The sequence below is a fragment of the Tympanuchus pallidicinctus genome, unplaced genomic scaffold, assembly GCF_026119805.1.
Source record: "Tympanuchus pallidicinctus isolate F22 unplaced genomic scaffold, pur_lepc_1.0 scaffold6, whole genome shotgun sequence".
Classification (NCBI taxonomy): domain Eukaryota; kingdom Metazoa; phylum Chordata; class Aves; order Galliformes; family Phasianidae; genus Tympanuchus; species Tympanuchus pallidicinctus.
This window is the reverse complement of record NW_026294780.1, coordinates 13,800,157-13,814,797: the sequence shown is the minus strand read 5'-3', so window position 1 is coordinate 13,814,797 and position 14,641 is coordinate 13,800,157. Positions and strand designations below refer to the sequence as shown.

The following is a 14,641-nucleotide window of genomic DNA, read 5'->3' as shown; positions in this document are numbered from 1 at the left end:
TCTTGCCTAGCTCTGCATTTTTACTGATATGTATTTTGGGTCAGCAGATTTATACAGTTCACACTTCATTATCTAATAAACACAGAATACTGAGAAGTGATCATAACGAGCATAGCTCTTTCTGCAATTCCTAGCTTGGTTGTGAATGAGTCAAAAAGCTTTAATGCCCAGGCTGATGCAGTGAAAGTTAACAGACACTAATTTGGCTAAAAACCAAAGTGATCTTTTGCTTGAAAGTTAGCATGGAAAGAGGAAACAGCAGATAGTGAGATGCCATCTTCTCTCTTGGAAGTGATGTGACTGACAGTGATGATGGCATTTGAGTGCTTTGAAGGTCCAGATCATGACTTGGGACTAGATAAGTGTCAAAAAGTTGAAAAATTATTTTATAATAACACAAGTCATTCTCACACTTTGGTTTGAGATATATACCAGATCACACAGAACTTTTCAGCTGCGAAATGCTCCCTAGGCAAATATGTACTTGTCCTGAAACTGGCTGAGGCATGCACCCTCTAGCCTTCACGTGGCCTTTTGCCAAGTTCAGAAACACGCATCTTTCATCTAGCCAAGGATATTTCATTGTGTACCTCCTTTGTATCAGCTTGTGGGAACTGTCACAGGCAAAACAGCAGCAAATATACCTTTTACAATAAGCATAAATGGAAAAGAAGACAAAAACAAATTTATTGTGAAGTACTTCCCCTGAATGCTTTCATTTCTTCATAATTCTTTTTTTTTTTTTTTTTTTTTTTTTTTTTTTCTGTTTTGTTTTGTTTGGTGGTTTTGAAGTGAATGAAGTAAATGGAATGCTTAAAGTGTCAGGTATTCTACCTTGTTTCACTATGGGCATTGCTGAAATCCCTTAAAAGAAAGTCATGTATCTTGAAGACATACGGTAAAGTAATTCTTTGTGCTGGGTAAGAAACTGTACCAGGCAAAGAAGTGACTGGACCATTCTCACATAGTAGTGCTGTTTGACACTGGGGAAGGAAGTATTTTAATCCCAGGCGATGTCCTCTCAAGATAATTGACAGGGACGGTGAAAATTAAATGATAGTCACATAGCTTAGTGGCAAACTGAGGAAGAAAAATGTAACACTGAGGAGATCTTTTACAGAAAGAAGCCAATACCAGAGTGTGTGAGCTGCTTACCCAAATGTCTGCTTTGGTTCCAGCTTCATTGAGCTGTAAACATCCGGCACGGGGATATAAGACACAGTGCTTTCAAACTTCCTCCAGACTGAGTGCTTTTCTGGATATTTTTTTCTCTTCACAGGAACCTAGACCTTTGTATAACAGAAGATGCCAGTTTTATTCAAGTGGAGTAGGATTCCTATATGATGCCTACCAAACAGAGGTAAACAAATTTGCTTCTTCGTATGTTCATTCCTCTTGTGTTTCAAGGAGCTGAGGAGGAGGAAGTCAATCATTTGAGAGTGTCTCTGTGCATGTAGGTTGATGGTAACCCAACTGTTTTTCCCTCCCATAAGTGGTCCCCCATCTGCCTGGGCTCTGATGTTTGCAAATCATTACAATCAGTAAGATTTTGAGTCATCATCAGTGTTTGTATTCAACACACTACTCTGGGATTGGAATGATTATCATATATATTGTATAAGAGATGTCTGAAATGTTTTTATCACACTGACTTTCTCTGAGGAGGTTTTTGTTGACCTGCAATGTCCAGAAGACTTCAAGTATTCTCTGTATTTATCCTGCTCAGGCCAAGAATGTCAGTGGTTTGTGTGCAGTTTTTATTGTCTCAAGGATATTAAAATGATATGAACAGTGCTTATACCCAAAGGGTTAGCCTCTGGAGAAATCCAGATTTAGTTTCCTTTCCTATTATTCATTTTAATATTATGGTAAATTTTTTGGGAGTGAAAAGGAAATCAGGCAGAGCAGGATAGAGAACAAACTCACAAGAAGCCCTATATTCATTTGTCCTGTGATTGTGAAAAGGGGTACTGGGAATGCTACTGTTAATAATTCTAGGTAGGTTAGCAAAGTCTATTACTAACCTAAGAAGTTAATATTACTTAAATCTTGTTGCTAGGGCACCTTGCTGTTGTTTCCAGACAATACATGACAAAAATGTTTCATTGACCTCCTTGCTTCAAGAGCTACCCTGACAAACTTCCAACATGTCAATGCACATCCAGGCAGAGACACATCCCATATAGTGCCTCTGATTCCTCTGATAAGTGTGTAGCTCAGGTCATTCTGACCTCAACTCCCTGCAGGTGACCCCAGCCTCAGTCTTCTGCCTGGACAGATTTTCTTAGCTCTGCATGTATTAGAAATGTCTCAGTTTGGGCTGTCCTGAACTCCTTTCTCTATTCTAACAAAAAGTCCCCTATGGACATATCTTTTTAAAAGTGTGGTTAGTTTGTAATAACATTCTTGTCTGGTTGTCTACCGAGCTGGAGTCAGCATGTGCTAATTCAGTTACTAATCTGTGGCATTTGAACTTGGCTTTTGCTTTCCTGAAGTTAGCCAGCAGGAGAATGCTCTACATTCCAGGCAAACACCAAACCAGGAAGACAGATTGTTTTCTGAGAGTGAGTTTCCTTTTGATTGCCATCTCTAGCTTCTGAGTGGTCTCCAGCTCATGGAGTCGGGTGGTAATATTTCTTTTATTTGCTCAAAGCAAAAAGTGATTAGATTTTCTTGCAATCTCTATGAGGTGGGAATTTCTCTTGAATTGTGCTGAAGGATAGACAGTCAAAAACAGCCAGAATATGAAAAAGTTAAATGTCTGGTCACCGAAATGGAAAAATAGGCCTTGACATGCAAGATACCCACAAGTGGCCTGTTTTCCACCCTTGCTCACACCACACAGAAATTTGTTTATTTTGGTTTATCCACTGATCTCCTAAAAAGGATTGTCTTGCTCTATGCATATTTTAAAATTCAGTGACAAAAATAGACAACTAAAATAACTCCCTTAGACAAAAATTTAATACATTTTGAAACCTCAAAATCGTTCTGTGATTCTGTGTCCAAGATCTTGCCAATCTCCTTCTTTCATCCTTCTAGCCTTCCACAGTTAGAAGGGGCAAACTGGAGAGGGGAACTCTCTTTTTTTCTATCAGAAAAAAATTACTACTTTTCTTCTATCAGAAATGATCCCCAAAGCCATGTATCAGAAAAAAAAAAAGCCACATTTTAGCAGCCCTCTCCATCTTACAATATACTCTGTTCCCAACCACACGTGTGATGGAACAAGAGTATTTTAGCTGTGTGAGTCCTAGGCCATTTTGTCTGTGGACAGAGGCTGAAAGCCAAAGTCTTGTGTTCCTTCAGTGCAAAAATATTAGAGCCTTCAAACAAAATGGCCTGGGTAGCAGATACATTGGTAGGGTCTACTCCAGGATCAGTTTTCAAAATGCTTCGAGAAATAGCCATGTGATATTTCAGTTACTTCTGAGGAGGATCTCGATTAATCTGAGATAGCCACTGACATATGATTGCAATTCAAATTGGAACCATCCTTTCATAATCTAACTTCCATTTTGGATTAGAACAGCTGGTTTGTTCTGGAGGCTAACCATACATTTAGCCTTGTCCTGGGCAGCAAAGCAATCCCAAGGCATCGTTTTGTCTTCCTTTTAGTTTTATCCTCCTTCTAACTTCACTGTTGAAATAAACGGTGCTAAGCACAAGTTGGCAAGTCTGAGATCAGCAGCAAGGTGAACTTTCTCTGGTGCTGATAGTTGCATAAGATCTTCCTTTCTGTCAGGAGCAAACACATGAGGACCACAGGCTCATTGACAATGGCAGTTTTCACACTAAGAAAGATGCGTAGATCCAAACCTCAGGAGCTGAGAAACATGGGGTAACATTTGTGAAGACTGTCTCATAAAAGAACATATTCATGGCTAAGCAGAAATGAGAGGAACTGTCTGACAGAAACTTCTCAAAAGCTACCTAAGCAAGGTATTTCTGCTCTATCATTATGAGGAATTTTCCATTCAGTAATGCATTTTATATGCATTTTGCAAACAAAATACTTCTCAGCTGTTACAGCTTTTTTTTTTTTTTTCTGTCAAAAACCATAGAAAAAATGTATTTTCTGTCCTGCTGGCTTTTAAAACATAACAGTTCTCTAGGATTTCAAACGCAAACTAAAAATTTCAGGAAAAAGAAAAAGAGAAAGCCTTGGATGTAAAATATTTCAGTTGGTCTGTAGAGCCAAATAGAAGATACATACTTACCATATTTAAGGATTCATTAAAAGGATTACTTGTTTAGATTGAGATTGGCTTATGTGTGTCTACCTTTATTGTACTAACCCAGTCCATGCAGTTCCTGCTCACAGAAATAAATCTTTTCGTCTTTATATTCAGGAGCCTGCAAAATAAATATTTTAGGCTTTATATTCAGGAATCTGCTGTGAATGTTAGTTATTTGCTGGAGTGCTTGGATCTTCTGTGAGTGATTTTATTTGTGGGTTTGGAGATCGTTGCTGTTGTTCTTAATTATTTCCTTTCCTTGGGAGGATGTTACTGACAGGCAAGAGCTCCCATTTTCTAAAAACTGGCCTTTTTGTCCATTTCCCCACTAGAAAGGATTTTATATGCAGTGGCTTACCATAGTGTGTCTCCCAGGACACATTGTCACTGTGTCACTGCTTTAGGGATCGCTGTGAACTCAGGTTTTAGCAAAGTAGTGTGGAGCACTGTAACAGTGACTGAAAACTTTGCTGTGCCCTGGAACGCCATCCTGCTTAACAGTAAGTGCACTGCAGTACCTGAATCTTGGGGGTCAGTATGGTGACTTGTACGTTGCACTGAAACACTGAGATTAAAAGTTGGTCTCTTCTTTTTGGGCAGGTGACATGTTACACCTTAAACACCAAGTGCCAGCTGAAAGTAAAGAGTAACACGTGCTATTGCTGTGACCTGTACAACTGTGAGAAGTAAGTACCTGTGTGCAGTCAATGGCCTCTGAGAAATCCCTCGTTGTTTGTCCTTCCTCATCAGTGATGGGAACATTTCCCATTAGGTTTGGAGAAGCAAAGCAGGGGTCTTGCATGCTGAGTAAGTCAGTTTCTTGGTCACTGGTATCCAGATGTCATGGGCAGGACTCAGGTGTTATCTGTTGTTGTAGTCATTTTTCTAAAGTATATCAATAAGCTCTTTGCTGCGTGATCAAATCCAACCACTCTGTCATAGCTCTGTCAAGATTTACTGGTGATTTTGCAATGCAGTTTTCTCACTAGGTTTAATTAATCGTTTCTTCTACCAAAATGGGGAAAACAAAATGAATAGAAACACAAGTGGCCATATATAGAGATCACACTGCAGGCAAATGCAGAACTTTTTTGTTAGTAATAGCTTCTGTATGCATGGGATTTTACTGAGTTGCCATAGGATAGATACAGAGGGTCTTGTGAGTGTTTCCTGAAGCTGTCTGTATGACTTCATCATTACTGAAGCATGAGAAGCCAGGAGAGAAGAAGGGAGGAAACATCTGGATATCCTTACAAAGATCAGCAGAAGGCTACCACAGAGTTGCCATGCAGTCATTTACCAGGATTACGGTGGTGGTTAGGAAAACTACATCACAGCCAAGTCCAGAGGTTTATAAAGGGGAACAGAAATGGAATGAACTGACACAACTGGCTGGCCACCTGCAATGTAGATTCCAATGGCAAGCAGCATCATGAGTTGCCACATACAAGAAGCCAAAGAGAATTTCCTGGAATGCATCTTCTGCCGCATTCATTCTCCACACAGCTCAGGATCACCTTATCATGCACTTACCATGCCTCTGTAACCATCTACAGTTCACACAGACTTCCTCTTCTTTCTTTTCCTCTGTGTATTTCACATCTTTCTTCCTTCCCATGTCTCCTGTTCTGTCGTGTACTTTTTTTCTTCTTTTCACATATAACCTGCCCTGAGTAGCCTCAGTCCTCTGTCAGCTTTGACCAGCATGCTACAGACGTAGGATTTCAGTGTATGACAATGAGTCTGGCAATATGAGGTAATTCACAAGATTTATGCATGAAAGAGTTGCTTTTGCCCAGCACTAGGGCAGGTGCTGAGAACAATAACAGGACATTGTTTTCAGGTTTTGCAGTAAAACATTTCTCAATTTCAGCAAGGCAATGAGGATTGACTCCACAGTATGCCTGGTCTACAATAACCATTGCAGTGTACAAATAAAAACAAGCAAACTTCTGGGTAGTATAGTACATAGTTTGAAGGCACATCTTTATACTGTACTTTGTAGCATCTGTTAGTTTGGAACTGCAGACACCATAAACAAATGTGGTCAGCTGCAAAGTCTCCTTTCCTGTGGTTGAATTAATGCTGGAGCAACTTGACAGAGATGCCAGCAGATTTCCAGGTGAACTGGTAAACAGAGCTGTGTTGAGCTAGTATCTAAATGGCAAGGGCAGCACCCGTAACCAGGTTACCTTTCTGTTCAGAGGCCCTCAGCAAAGAATTAGGATACCTTGCTTGTGCCAACACTGATCAGCTTAACTAGAGTTGGTATTTGTAGAACTAAATGTTCCCTCCATCCCTGGAGGTGTTCAAGGCCAGATTGAATGGGACCCTGGGCAGCCTGGTCTAATATTAAATGGGGAGGTTGGTGGCCCTGCATGTGGCAGGGGGGTTGGAGATTCATGGTCCTTGAATTCCCTTCCAACCCTGGCCATTCTGTGATTCTGCGAAATGTCTAATGGTTATTTTAGCCAAGCAGAGCTTTCTTCAGTTCATCCAAGCACTGTTAACATTCATAGGTGGGAGTGTGGATTAAGTACTTTGCCAGAGAGAAAAGTAAGCAGGAGGGATTCAGATCCTCTGGTTCTCTTTGTTTTGTGCAAAACACAGCAGTGACGCTGTCTGCATTCCCTTTCAGCTCAGAGCAGTCCTCCAGCTACTATGAATTTCTTGGCGTGAGCAGCTGTCAGGATGTGGTTCACCTGTATAGGCTGCTGTGGTCCTCCACAGTCCTGAACATCATCGGGTTGTTTCTGGGGATCATCACAGCAGCCATTCTTGGAGCATTTAAAGACATGGTAAGGCTTATCGTTTTTTGCCTTCTGTAATGACTTCTGTGCTTGTTGATGTTATCAAGTGAGTTAAAAACCAAGCATTAAGTACACAAAAGAGGCACTTTAAACATGTTTCATGTGTGGTCTGGGAGTCTGGAGCCACATATTTAGGCTAAGCAGTTGCCAGCTGCTCACAGCTAAGTAGGTCAGGTCTGGTCAATACATGAGTGGAACGGGAAAAACAGGCGTCTGCATGAACAGATGCTGGTGCTTCATTTCTGACATCTTTTTTTTCCTTCTAATTCAGCACTGAACATGTGAGCAAGAGCAGAGTTAAAGCTTGCAAGTTTGTAGATAACATAAAAGTAAAGTCCTTAGTGTGATGATTTATGTACTTGTTTTCCCAAGAATAGGGATTAACACTGAAGGACCTGTCAAGTTTTTATTCAAATAATTATTTTCAGGTCACATTAATCTCCTCTGTTGTTTCACTGAAGACTGCCTCTCTTTAACTGCTCCCTGTATTACACTGATACATGCCGCTGCTTTCAGAAGAGGCTGTATGTGAGAAGAAATGGACCAGTGAAGTGACTGCCAATGGGATGGGCACTCAGAAGCATAAGTGATCCCCCACCCAAAGGGCTTCTGAACTGAGCAGGTGAAGGTGTGGGGATAGGGCTGAAGTTCAAGAGCAGAAGCGCTGTGTGAGAACAGCAAATGTCTGCTGGTGGCAGCAACAAATTTCTTGTGACTATTCACATGGAAGAGAATTAAGAAGAAGTATGAAAGGAAAGAAGAGAGAGATGAAGCAGGGAGTAGTATCCCCTTTGTGGCCTTCCTGCATTTCTAGAGCATCACCTGCCAGAAGTGACAGACGGTTAAGTGCTCTAGGCATCCTCTCTTTATAAAAATATCTTTCACTAGCAGCAGCAAGTCACTGCTCCTTGATGGAGATAGTGAGGCAGCCCTGGAAAATGGGTGGCTACACAGGGTAGGAGGAATCTCAGAGGATGTTTTCCTGTGTTGCTCTGCAGCCATGTTACCTGTGAGCTACCAAAAGTTCAGAACTGATGGCAGCTGAATCTTCCTGTTCTGGATGTTGTGATGGCAGCCCGTTCATCTGTGAGCCCTACTATCTATCCTTCTGCCTCTGTAGAACAAGTCCCTCCCTTCTGTGATACCCTGGTGCAGGAGCAGATTGAGAAGAAAGGAACAGGATGGGGCAGAATTATAGAATCATTAAGGTTGAAAACGACCTTTAAGACCAACCATCAATCAGCCTATCACCACTATGCCCACTAAACCATGTCCCTTGGTGCCACATCCACACAGTTCTTGAATACCTTCAGGGACAGTGACTCCACACTGTCCCTGGGCAGCCTATGCCACTGTGTCACCAAAGAGTTGCCTATTGTCTGCTGCCTTGCAACCAGCTGGCAGCAGAAGCTTACAAGGGCCTTAAAACCACGCAGTAGGGCCATATAGATTATGTGAAATTCACCTTTGCTAAAAGTTTGCAAATGTTTGCACCTTTCTCTAACTCAAGGCAAGCAATCATACTGAATTTCTGCATGTTATCAATGTGCAACTGACCATCCTTTGTATGAAGGGACCTTCGCAAGGAGCTAGTAGCAAACTGCAGCTAGCTAGATGTGAACAGCTACAGCTGCTTGAGAGAAGCTTTCTCAGTGCTTCTTGCTTAGGACTCTGAACCAGGGCTATTAGTGTTTCCCTGAGATGTGGAAAGGTGTGGAGAGCCACACTGCACCCATTAAATCTGCCTTGCATCAGCCCAGGCTTAAATGGGATTTGGGCTGAAGCTTTGTAGCGGGAATGAGCTCCAGTCCAGGCAGATCTCAGTGCTGCAAGGGGGTATCACTGTGCAGCTCCTAAGGGACAGCAAGCTGGAGAGGGTCTAATGAAGGGGGCTCCAAGTTGAAACTTGATCTGAATAAGCTGTTTAATATCTCCTCTACAGCAAGAGCTGAAAAAACACCTCACTAGCTTAAGGAGAATTTATGTTGATCAGCCCAGCAGAGGATGCATACTATGTTCCTGAAAGAGTTACTAAAGGATCCATCCAAAATGAAATAACTATTCCTTGCAGATTATGCTGTTTCAGAGTTCTTTTGAGGTACAGACCACATCAGCTTTGCTAATGTGCTGTTTGCTTTAATTATGAAAGAGGTAACTTGTAGGGGGCCAAGAAAACATCAAACTTAAGAGGGAGAAAAGGGAGCATGGGACTGAAATAAGAAAAGGCTTCAAAACATGTGAGAGGACAATTGTCTTTCTTTCAGGATGTCACTTGCAGCTCAGTGCAATGCCTAAGGGCAGAGCTCTGAGGTTGGCTTCCAGGAAACACAAGGCTGGCCAACTACTCCAACAAAACATCATGTTTATCTTTGCGGAATGCTGGCAGCCAAAACATTCTGGAAGGAGAGAGTTTGCAGGGTATCTACACCCATCACATTTTTGATAGAAAATAAATATTCTTACGGTTTTCTTTCCTGTGACACATTCTCTACAGACCCTGGCATGCTCCCTGTGGCTTTGCTGTGTGCCAGAGAGCTGTGTTGACCCAGTGGGAATCACTTTATCCTCTCCTGAGCCCTGGTGTATCAGCTCTCTGTAGCCCCTGTGTCACTCTAGGGCTGTCTCCTGTGATTTTCTGGAGTATCCACAGCAGTTGTGTCAATACTTTCCCTTTCAGGTCTACCTTGTGCATGGATATGAGACTCAGGCTAAGCAGTTACCTTAAAGTCTTCTTTAACAACAGCAGATGAAGACATAATGTAAATAGAAGTATCCAAAAATGATAAAATATCTTGATCATTTCTTATCTTTGACAAAAGCGCATGAAAAACTTTACCTGCTATTATAAAGAGTTAACTAAAACATCTCCCTTCCCTGCCCTGGTATTCATCTGATGATTGGAAATGTTTTCTTGACACACCTTCCCAAGGAATCTGCCTGCCTTGAGTTTAGGGTTGCATTCATCTGAATGACCTCTGGTCCAGGAGGAGTCTCTTGCTCTTTTTTATTTTTTTAAATTATTCTCCTTGGAGTCTTTAAGGGAATCTGAGCAGATGAAATAATATCATTCCTGTCACCCTTCTCCTTTTCTTCTTTGACCCTGCACATAGCAGGGTGTTTGAAAGTAGATGACTATTGTGGTCCTTTTCAACCTAAGCCATTCTATGATTCTATGATTCTTCCCTTACCCTCATGTCTTGCAAGAAAAGGTGCACTTTGATGTTAAAATGAATTGTTTCAATTTAAAATGTCTCTGCCTACCCTTGTATTGTGGTTTAACCAGCAGGTGGCTCAGCATCACACAGTCGTTCTTTCACTCCCCCCTTCTCAGTGGGATTGGGAGAGGGGAGAATGGGAAAGAAAAACAAAGTAGAGCTCTTGAGTTGAGATAAAAGTTATTTACTAAGATCGAGAAGAAGAGGAGGAGGAAAAAAAGATAATAGCCATGACAATTATACATATGTGTATATATAACAAGTGATGTACAAGCAATTGCTCAACACCCCTCAGCTGATGCCCAGCTAGACCCCCAACAAGTGGAAGTGAGTGAGATGCTCCCATTGCCTTCAAAACTCTCCTTTCACATGACGCCATATGGTATGGAATATTACTTTGGCCTGATTCTCTCCTCTCCTGGCTCATCTCTTGCCCCCAGCCCTTTGCTAGTAGGAACTGAGAAAAGGAATGGCCTTGGCTTTCCACAACAGCTCAGCAACATCTTGACATGACGGTGTGTTATCAGCATTGCTTTTCTCCTACAAACAAAACACAGCATCATGCCAGACACTGAAGAAAAGCAATTCTATCTCAGTTGAAACAAAAACACCTTGCATGTCACATGACTGATTTATCATAGCACCACTACTAGAATACTTGATATCAGCATCTAACCAGCCTCAATACCTGCAAGTCATCACTGGCTCCAAACTGATGCTTGATCAGTGGATTTGGGGTTATTGACTCTGCAAACCTCCTAGGACTGTTGTAATCTTCACCCCTAGCAAGTGGAGAATGCTGGTGCTACAGTTGGAGAAAACATAAAAGGATTTAGAGAGGTTCCAAGAAGAAGGAACAACTGTCTACACTCATCAGGGTTTGTAAAAAGGAAATGTTTTGTATTTTGAAGATGAGAGACTTGCATAGGTCTTCTGCTTTTGGGGACAGCCTTTCTCTGTGCCAGCTCCTGAGCTGCTGAATTTCTCCAAAGAGCCTGGACTGCCAGATAATTTCATGCAGTACACGAGTCACCTAGATGATGTTTTCCATCTGCAAAAAGAATGAATGTACCCCTCCTGTCTCAATCACAGCGTGTATGCTATCTCTGAAGGATGCTGTTGTTCATGTCTCTCACAGATAAGTCAAGTCTGAAAAGAAATGCCAAAAAAACTCTTGGCTGCTGCTTTCAGTATTTGTCTTGCAATCACCGTATAAAAGAAAATTCCATGCTCTCATGTAAAGGAATCTGCTAATAAAAACAAAGGAGGGGAGAGAAACCACTGGGTTTGTCTCAATTTGCAAAGCAGAACTCTGTCATCCTTTGCAAATGGTTATGTAGCATAAGGTTTTAGGAAGACAAGTCACAGTCACATTCAGCTTTTCATTTTGCTTATTGTTTTTGTTGGGTTTTGTGTTTGGTTTTTTTTTTTCTTCCTAATTTCATTGGTTGGTATACAGAGAGCTACTACTTCTTCCTGCAAACATTATTACAAACTGCAGTTAAGGGGCATGCCAATAGAGTGATGAGATATGATAAAGGAGTCAATTAAATTCTGATGCAAATGAGCATCTCTCTTGATTTTGTGCAGCAGGAATGAGATAGGCATACATGGGGTGGTGCTGCAGAGCCAGAAGAGAGCTCCATTTCACAAATGAGTGGGAGCTGTGGAAAGAACGGTTTTTGCAGAACTGTGTAGGAAAGCTGAGAGAGGCATCAGTAGTAGCTACTGGAAAGAATCTGCAGCAAAGTGTGAAGGAGTGGATAAGAGGAAGCAGTCAAAGCTGTATGCTGCACTTTTCAGGGTGTCTCTGGTCTGGAGTCCTGCCAGTGCTTCTGCAACTGCTGCTAGGGAAGCACCTGCTGTCTTTTTTCCAAGGATAGAAAATTGAAATAGCCGTGCAATTCTGGCCAAAAAATTTATTCCAGATACACCCTCCTCTCATTCTGTTTACCATTTTAAAAATTATTTTTATTTTTTTGTAGTACTGGTTCACACTGGGAAATCGGGAGTTATTAAAATGTGATGTTATTTGTAGTGTTGGGACCAGTTACTGCTCCGGACCCCTCTGCATGGTGCTGATTAAATTGTTTTTTTTCTATGCTCAACAGGTACCTATGTCCCAAATTGCTTTCAGTGCCGCACCACCTCCTCAGATCCTGTACAACCCTACCCAGCAGATCCTGACATATGCTGGATTTTGTCCTTCTGCAGCAACAATTTCTACATATCCATCCTACCCGTTGCCCCTTCAGGTATAGTACAAAATGGCAACCTTTTTACTCCATCAGAAAACCTTGAGCCATTACACAGTACCATCTCTGCAGTGGTAAATCTTGGCTTGTGAAGGGTCTGGAGCAAGGCCAGGAGGTTGGATCCCAACTCACAGACGTGCCTCCAAGATCATTGAGCCTAGGTCTAGCTCTCATATTTGTTCTCAGATCTCACGTTTTCTCTGGTCATCCTGTGAACTCTGCCTATTGACTTGAAATCCTAGTGTGGGATTAGAACTGCATTGCAGCAGTCACAAAGGTGAAAACAGCTCTTATGCTGGGCTAGATAAAGCAGAAGCAGAGGCATCTGCATCAGTTATATATACCTTAGCCTGCATTATTTTTAGTATGGGAAACAGAAAATGAAGATTCATCAGATGGAAAGAAACCAAGAGAGGGGAGCAAATAAAGGTCTGAAAAACTGAGTGATATAGGAAGGGTTTTGGCTGAATATTAGCAATAATTTCTCATCAGATAGTTTTAGTTGCACCAGTACAGATTTTAGTGGCAAAACAAACCAGAAAGAGGAAGTGTTTTTAGATGCCAAAGAAAATTCAATGTCATGGAATGTTGTGAGAGTACAAATGAGGGGTTAGGAACGTTGTCCTTCAGCTGCTGTTAAACACTGGTGAGTCCAGCCCAGAGCTGGCCTAGAAAATGCAGTAAATGATACTGAGGATGTTGTTTGATTTTTTTTTGCCCTCATCGCCTGGTGGCAAGAGGCCTCTTGACCCTTCTTTACCAGAGGAGTTTGAACCTTCATAGTCTGCTCCTATTCCAGCTGGCTATCAAATAGCTTCAGTGGAAAATGCACCATTCCTACTGCCAGGGACCCTCTGTGGAGCACAGGCAAAACTAATTCCCTCCACAGAGGGTCTTGACAGTATGTCCCACAAGCCAGATGCCTCACATCCTCAGAGGGCTGTTGTAGAAGGTAGCCCATGCTACAATGGCTCCCTGCTTAATGTGAGAATTATTAAAATGTATCTTTTTGGACACATCTATCTCCCACTACACAACATTTAGGCATCTGTACCTAACCAGAGTTTGGGTTGTGCTCTGGGGGATGACACATGCCCTGCAGGCGCAAGGTGGTTTCTGTATCTCCCTTTTGTCCTTCCCTTGCAGAGCTGACTCCTGGCCATAGCAAAGTGTTGGGCCTGGCACAACAGGTGTCAGTCCTGGTCATGGCTGTGCTCAGACAATGCAGCACAGAGTGAACAAAGTGAGATGAACACAGAAGCGAGTTGGTAAATAGCTGAATGCACTGAGACACTAGAAAAACTGTGAGCATTTTTAGATTTTTAAGTTACAATAAGGCTGATGTGTTCATCCAGTGACTAGTTATACTTAAGCTGTGTACCTGTAGACCAGTGGGTACAGCGTTTTGTAATTCCTCTCAATAGAAAGTACAGCATATTTAGTATGAGTGGGATGTAGAGCAGCTATCTGCAGCCTCCTGGGCCACATCTGTTAAGAGCTAGTGACCAACCACACCAGTGAATTGCTAGCCCCCTCCTGATATGGGTTTGGTCCAGATCACCTAACAGTCTCAACATCTTTTGAAGGGCTCAGGAGACAGCAAGAGCAGTGGACCATTCCAGATTGGAAGTGTGCATACAGACATTCACACTGTTTTGGTAGTAAGAGTTCAGCTGTAGGGATGTGATATGTGCTGTGCCAGTTGGCTTCACAGCCAAAGAACAGTCCTTGGCACGTTGTAGTTATTAACAAAATGAGGAGGCACTTTTGCAGACTGTTGGTTCAGAGGAAAAAAAGAGTACACACAGAAATCTTTTTTTGTTTGCTTTTAGCTGAAAAGCTGTGCTGTTCGGCAGAGTTCAGTTAGCATGTAGCCAAGAGTAAAGAGAGAAGGGGACAAACAGACAAAAGCAAGCAATGAAGCTGAAAAAATGCATGTAAGTAGTCCTGAGGATCGATTGCAACTGCTCAGTCCTTTGTCCACTGGCATACAGAAATATTTATCCCAAATTCTTAATTGCATTCGAAAACTAGCACTTAAATACTTCCCCCCACCACAAGTTTCTGCTTTTTCTAAGAAGCGTGTTATTTATCTTCCCTTCCTGACACTCAGAGGTGGACAT

At 41.9% G+C, this 14,641-nt stretch overlaps 1 protein-coding gene across 7 annotated transcripts in view; it reads left to right on the top strand.

Annotated features, from left to right (window-relative positions):
* TMEM255B (transmembrane protein 255B) overlaps window positions 1-14,641 on the top strand; it is a 67,297-nt gene that overhangs the window by 48,873 nt on the left and 3,783 nt on the right. For 5 of the 7 annotated variants that reach the window (XM_052664663.1, XM_052664661.1, XM_052664662.1 and 2 more), the window contains 4 exons: window positions 1,280-1,360; window positions 4,839-4,924; window positions 6,877-7,036; window positions 12,375-12,518. In XM_052664663.1, coding sequence (XP_052520623.1) covers window positions 1,280-1,360; window positions 4,839-4,924; window positions 6,877-7,036; window positions 12,375-12,518 — 471 coding nt within the window. Of the gene's footprint in view, window positions 1-1,279; window positions 1,361-4,838; window positions 4,925-6,876; window positions 7,037-12,374; window positions 12,519-14,350; window positions 14,456-14,641 lie in introns of all 7 variants that reach the window. The other 2 variants (XR_008201985.1, XR_008201984.1) reach the window with 1 other exon arrangement.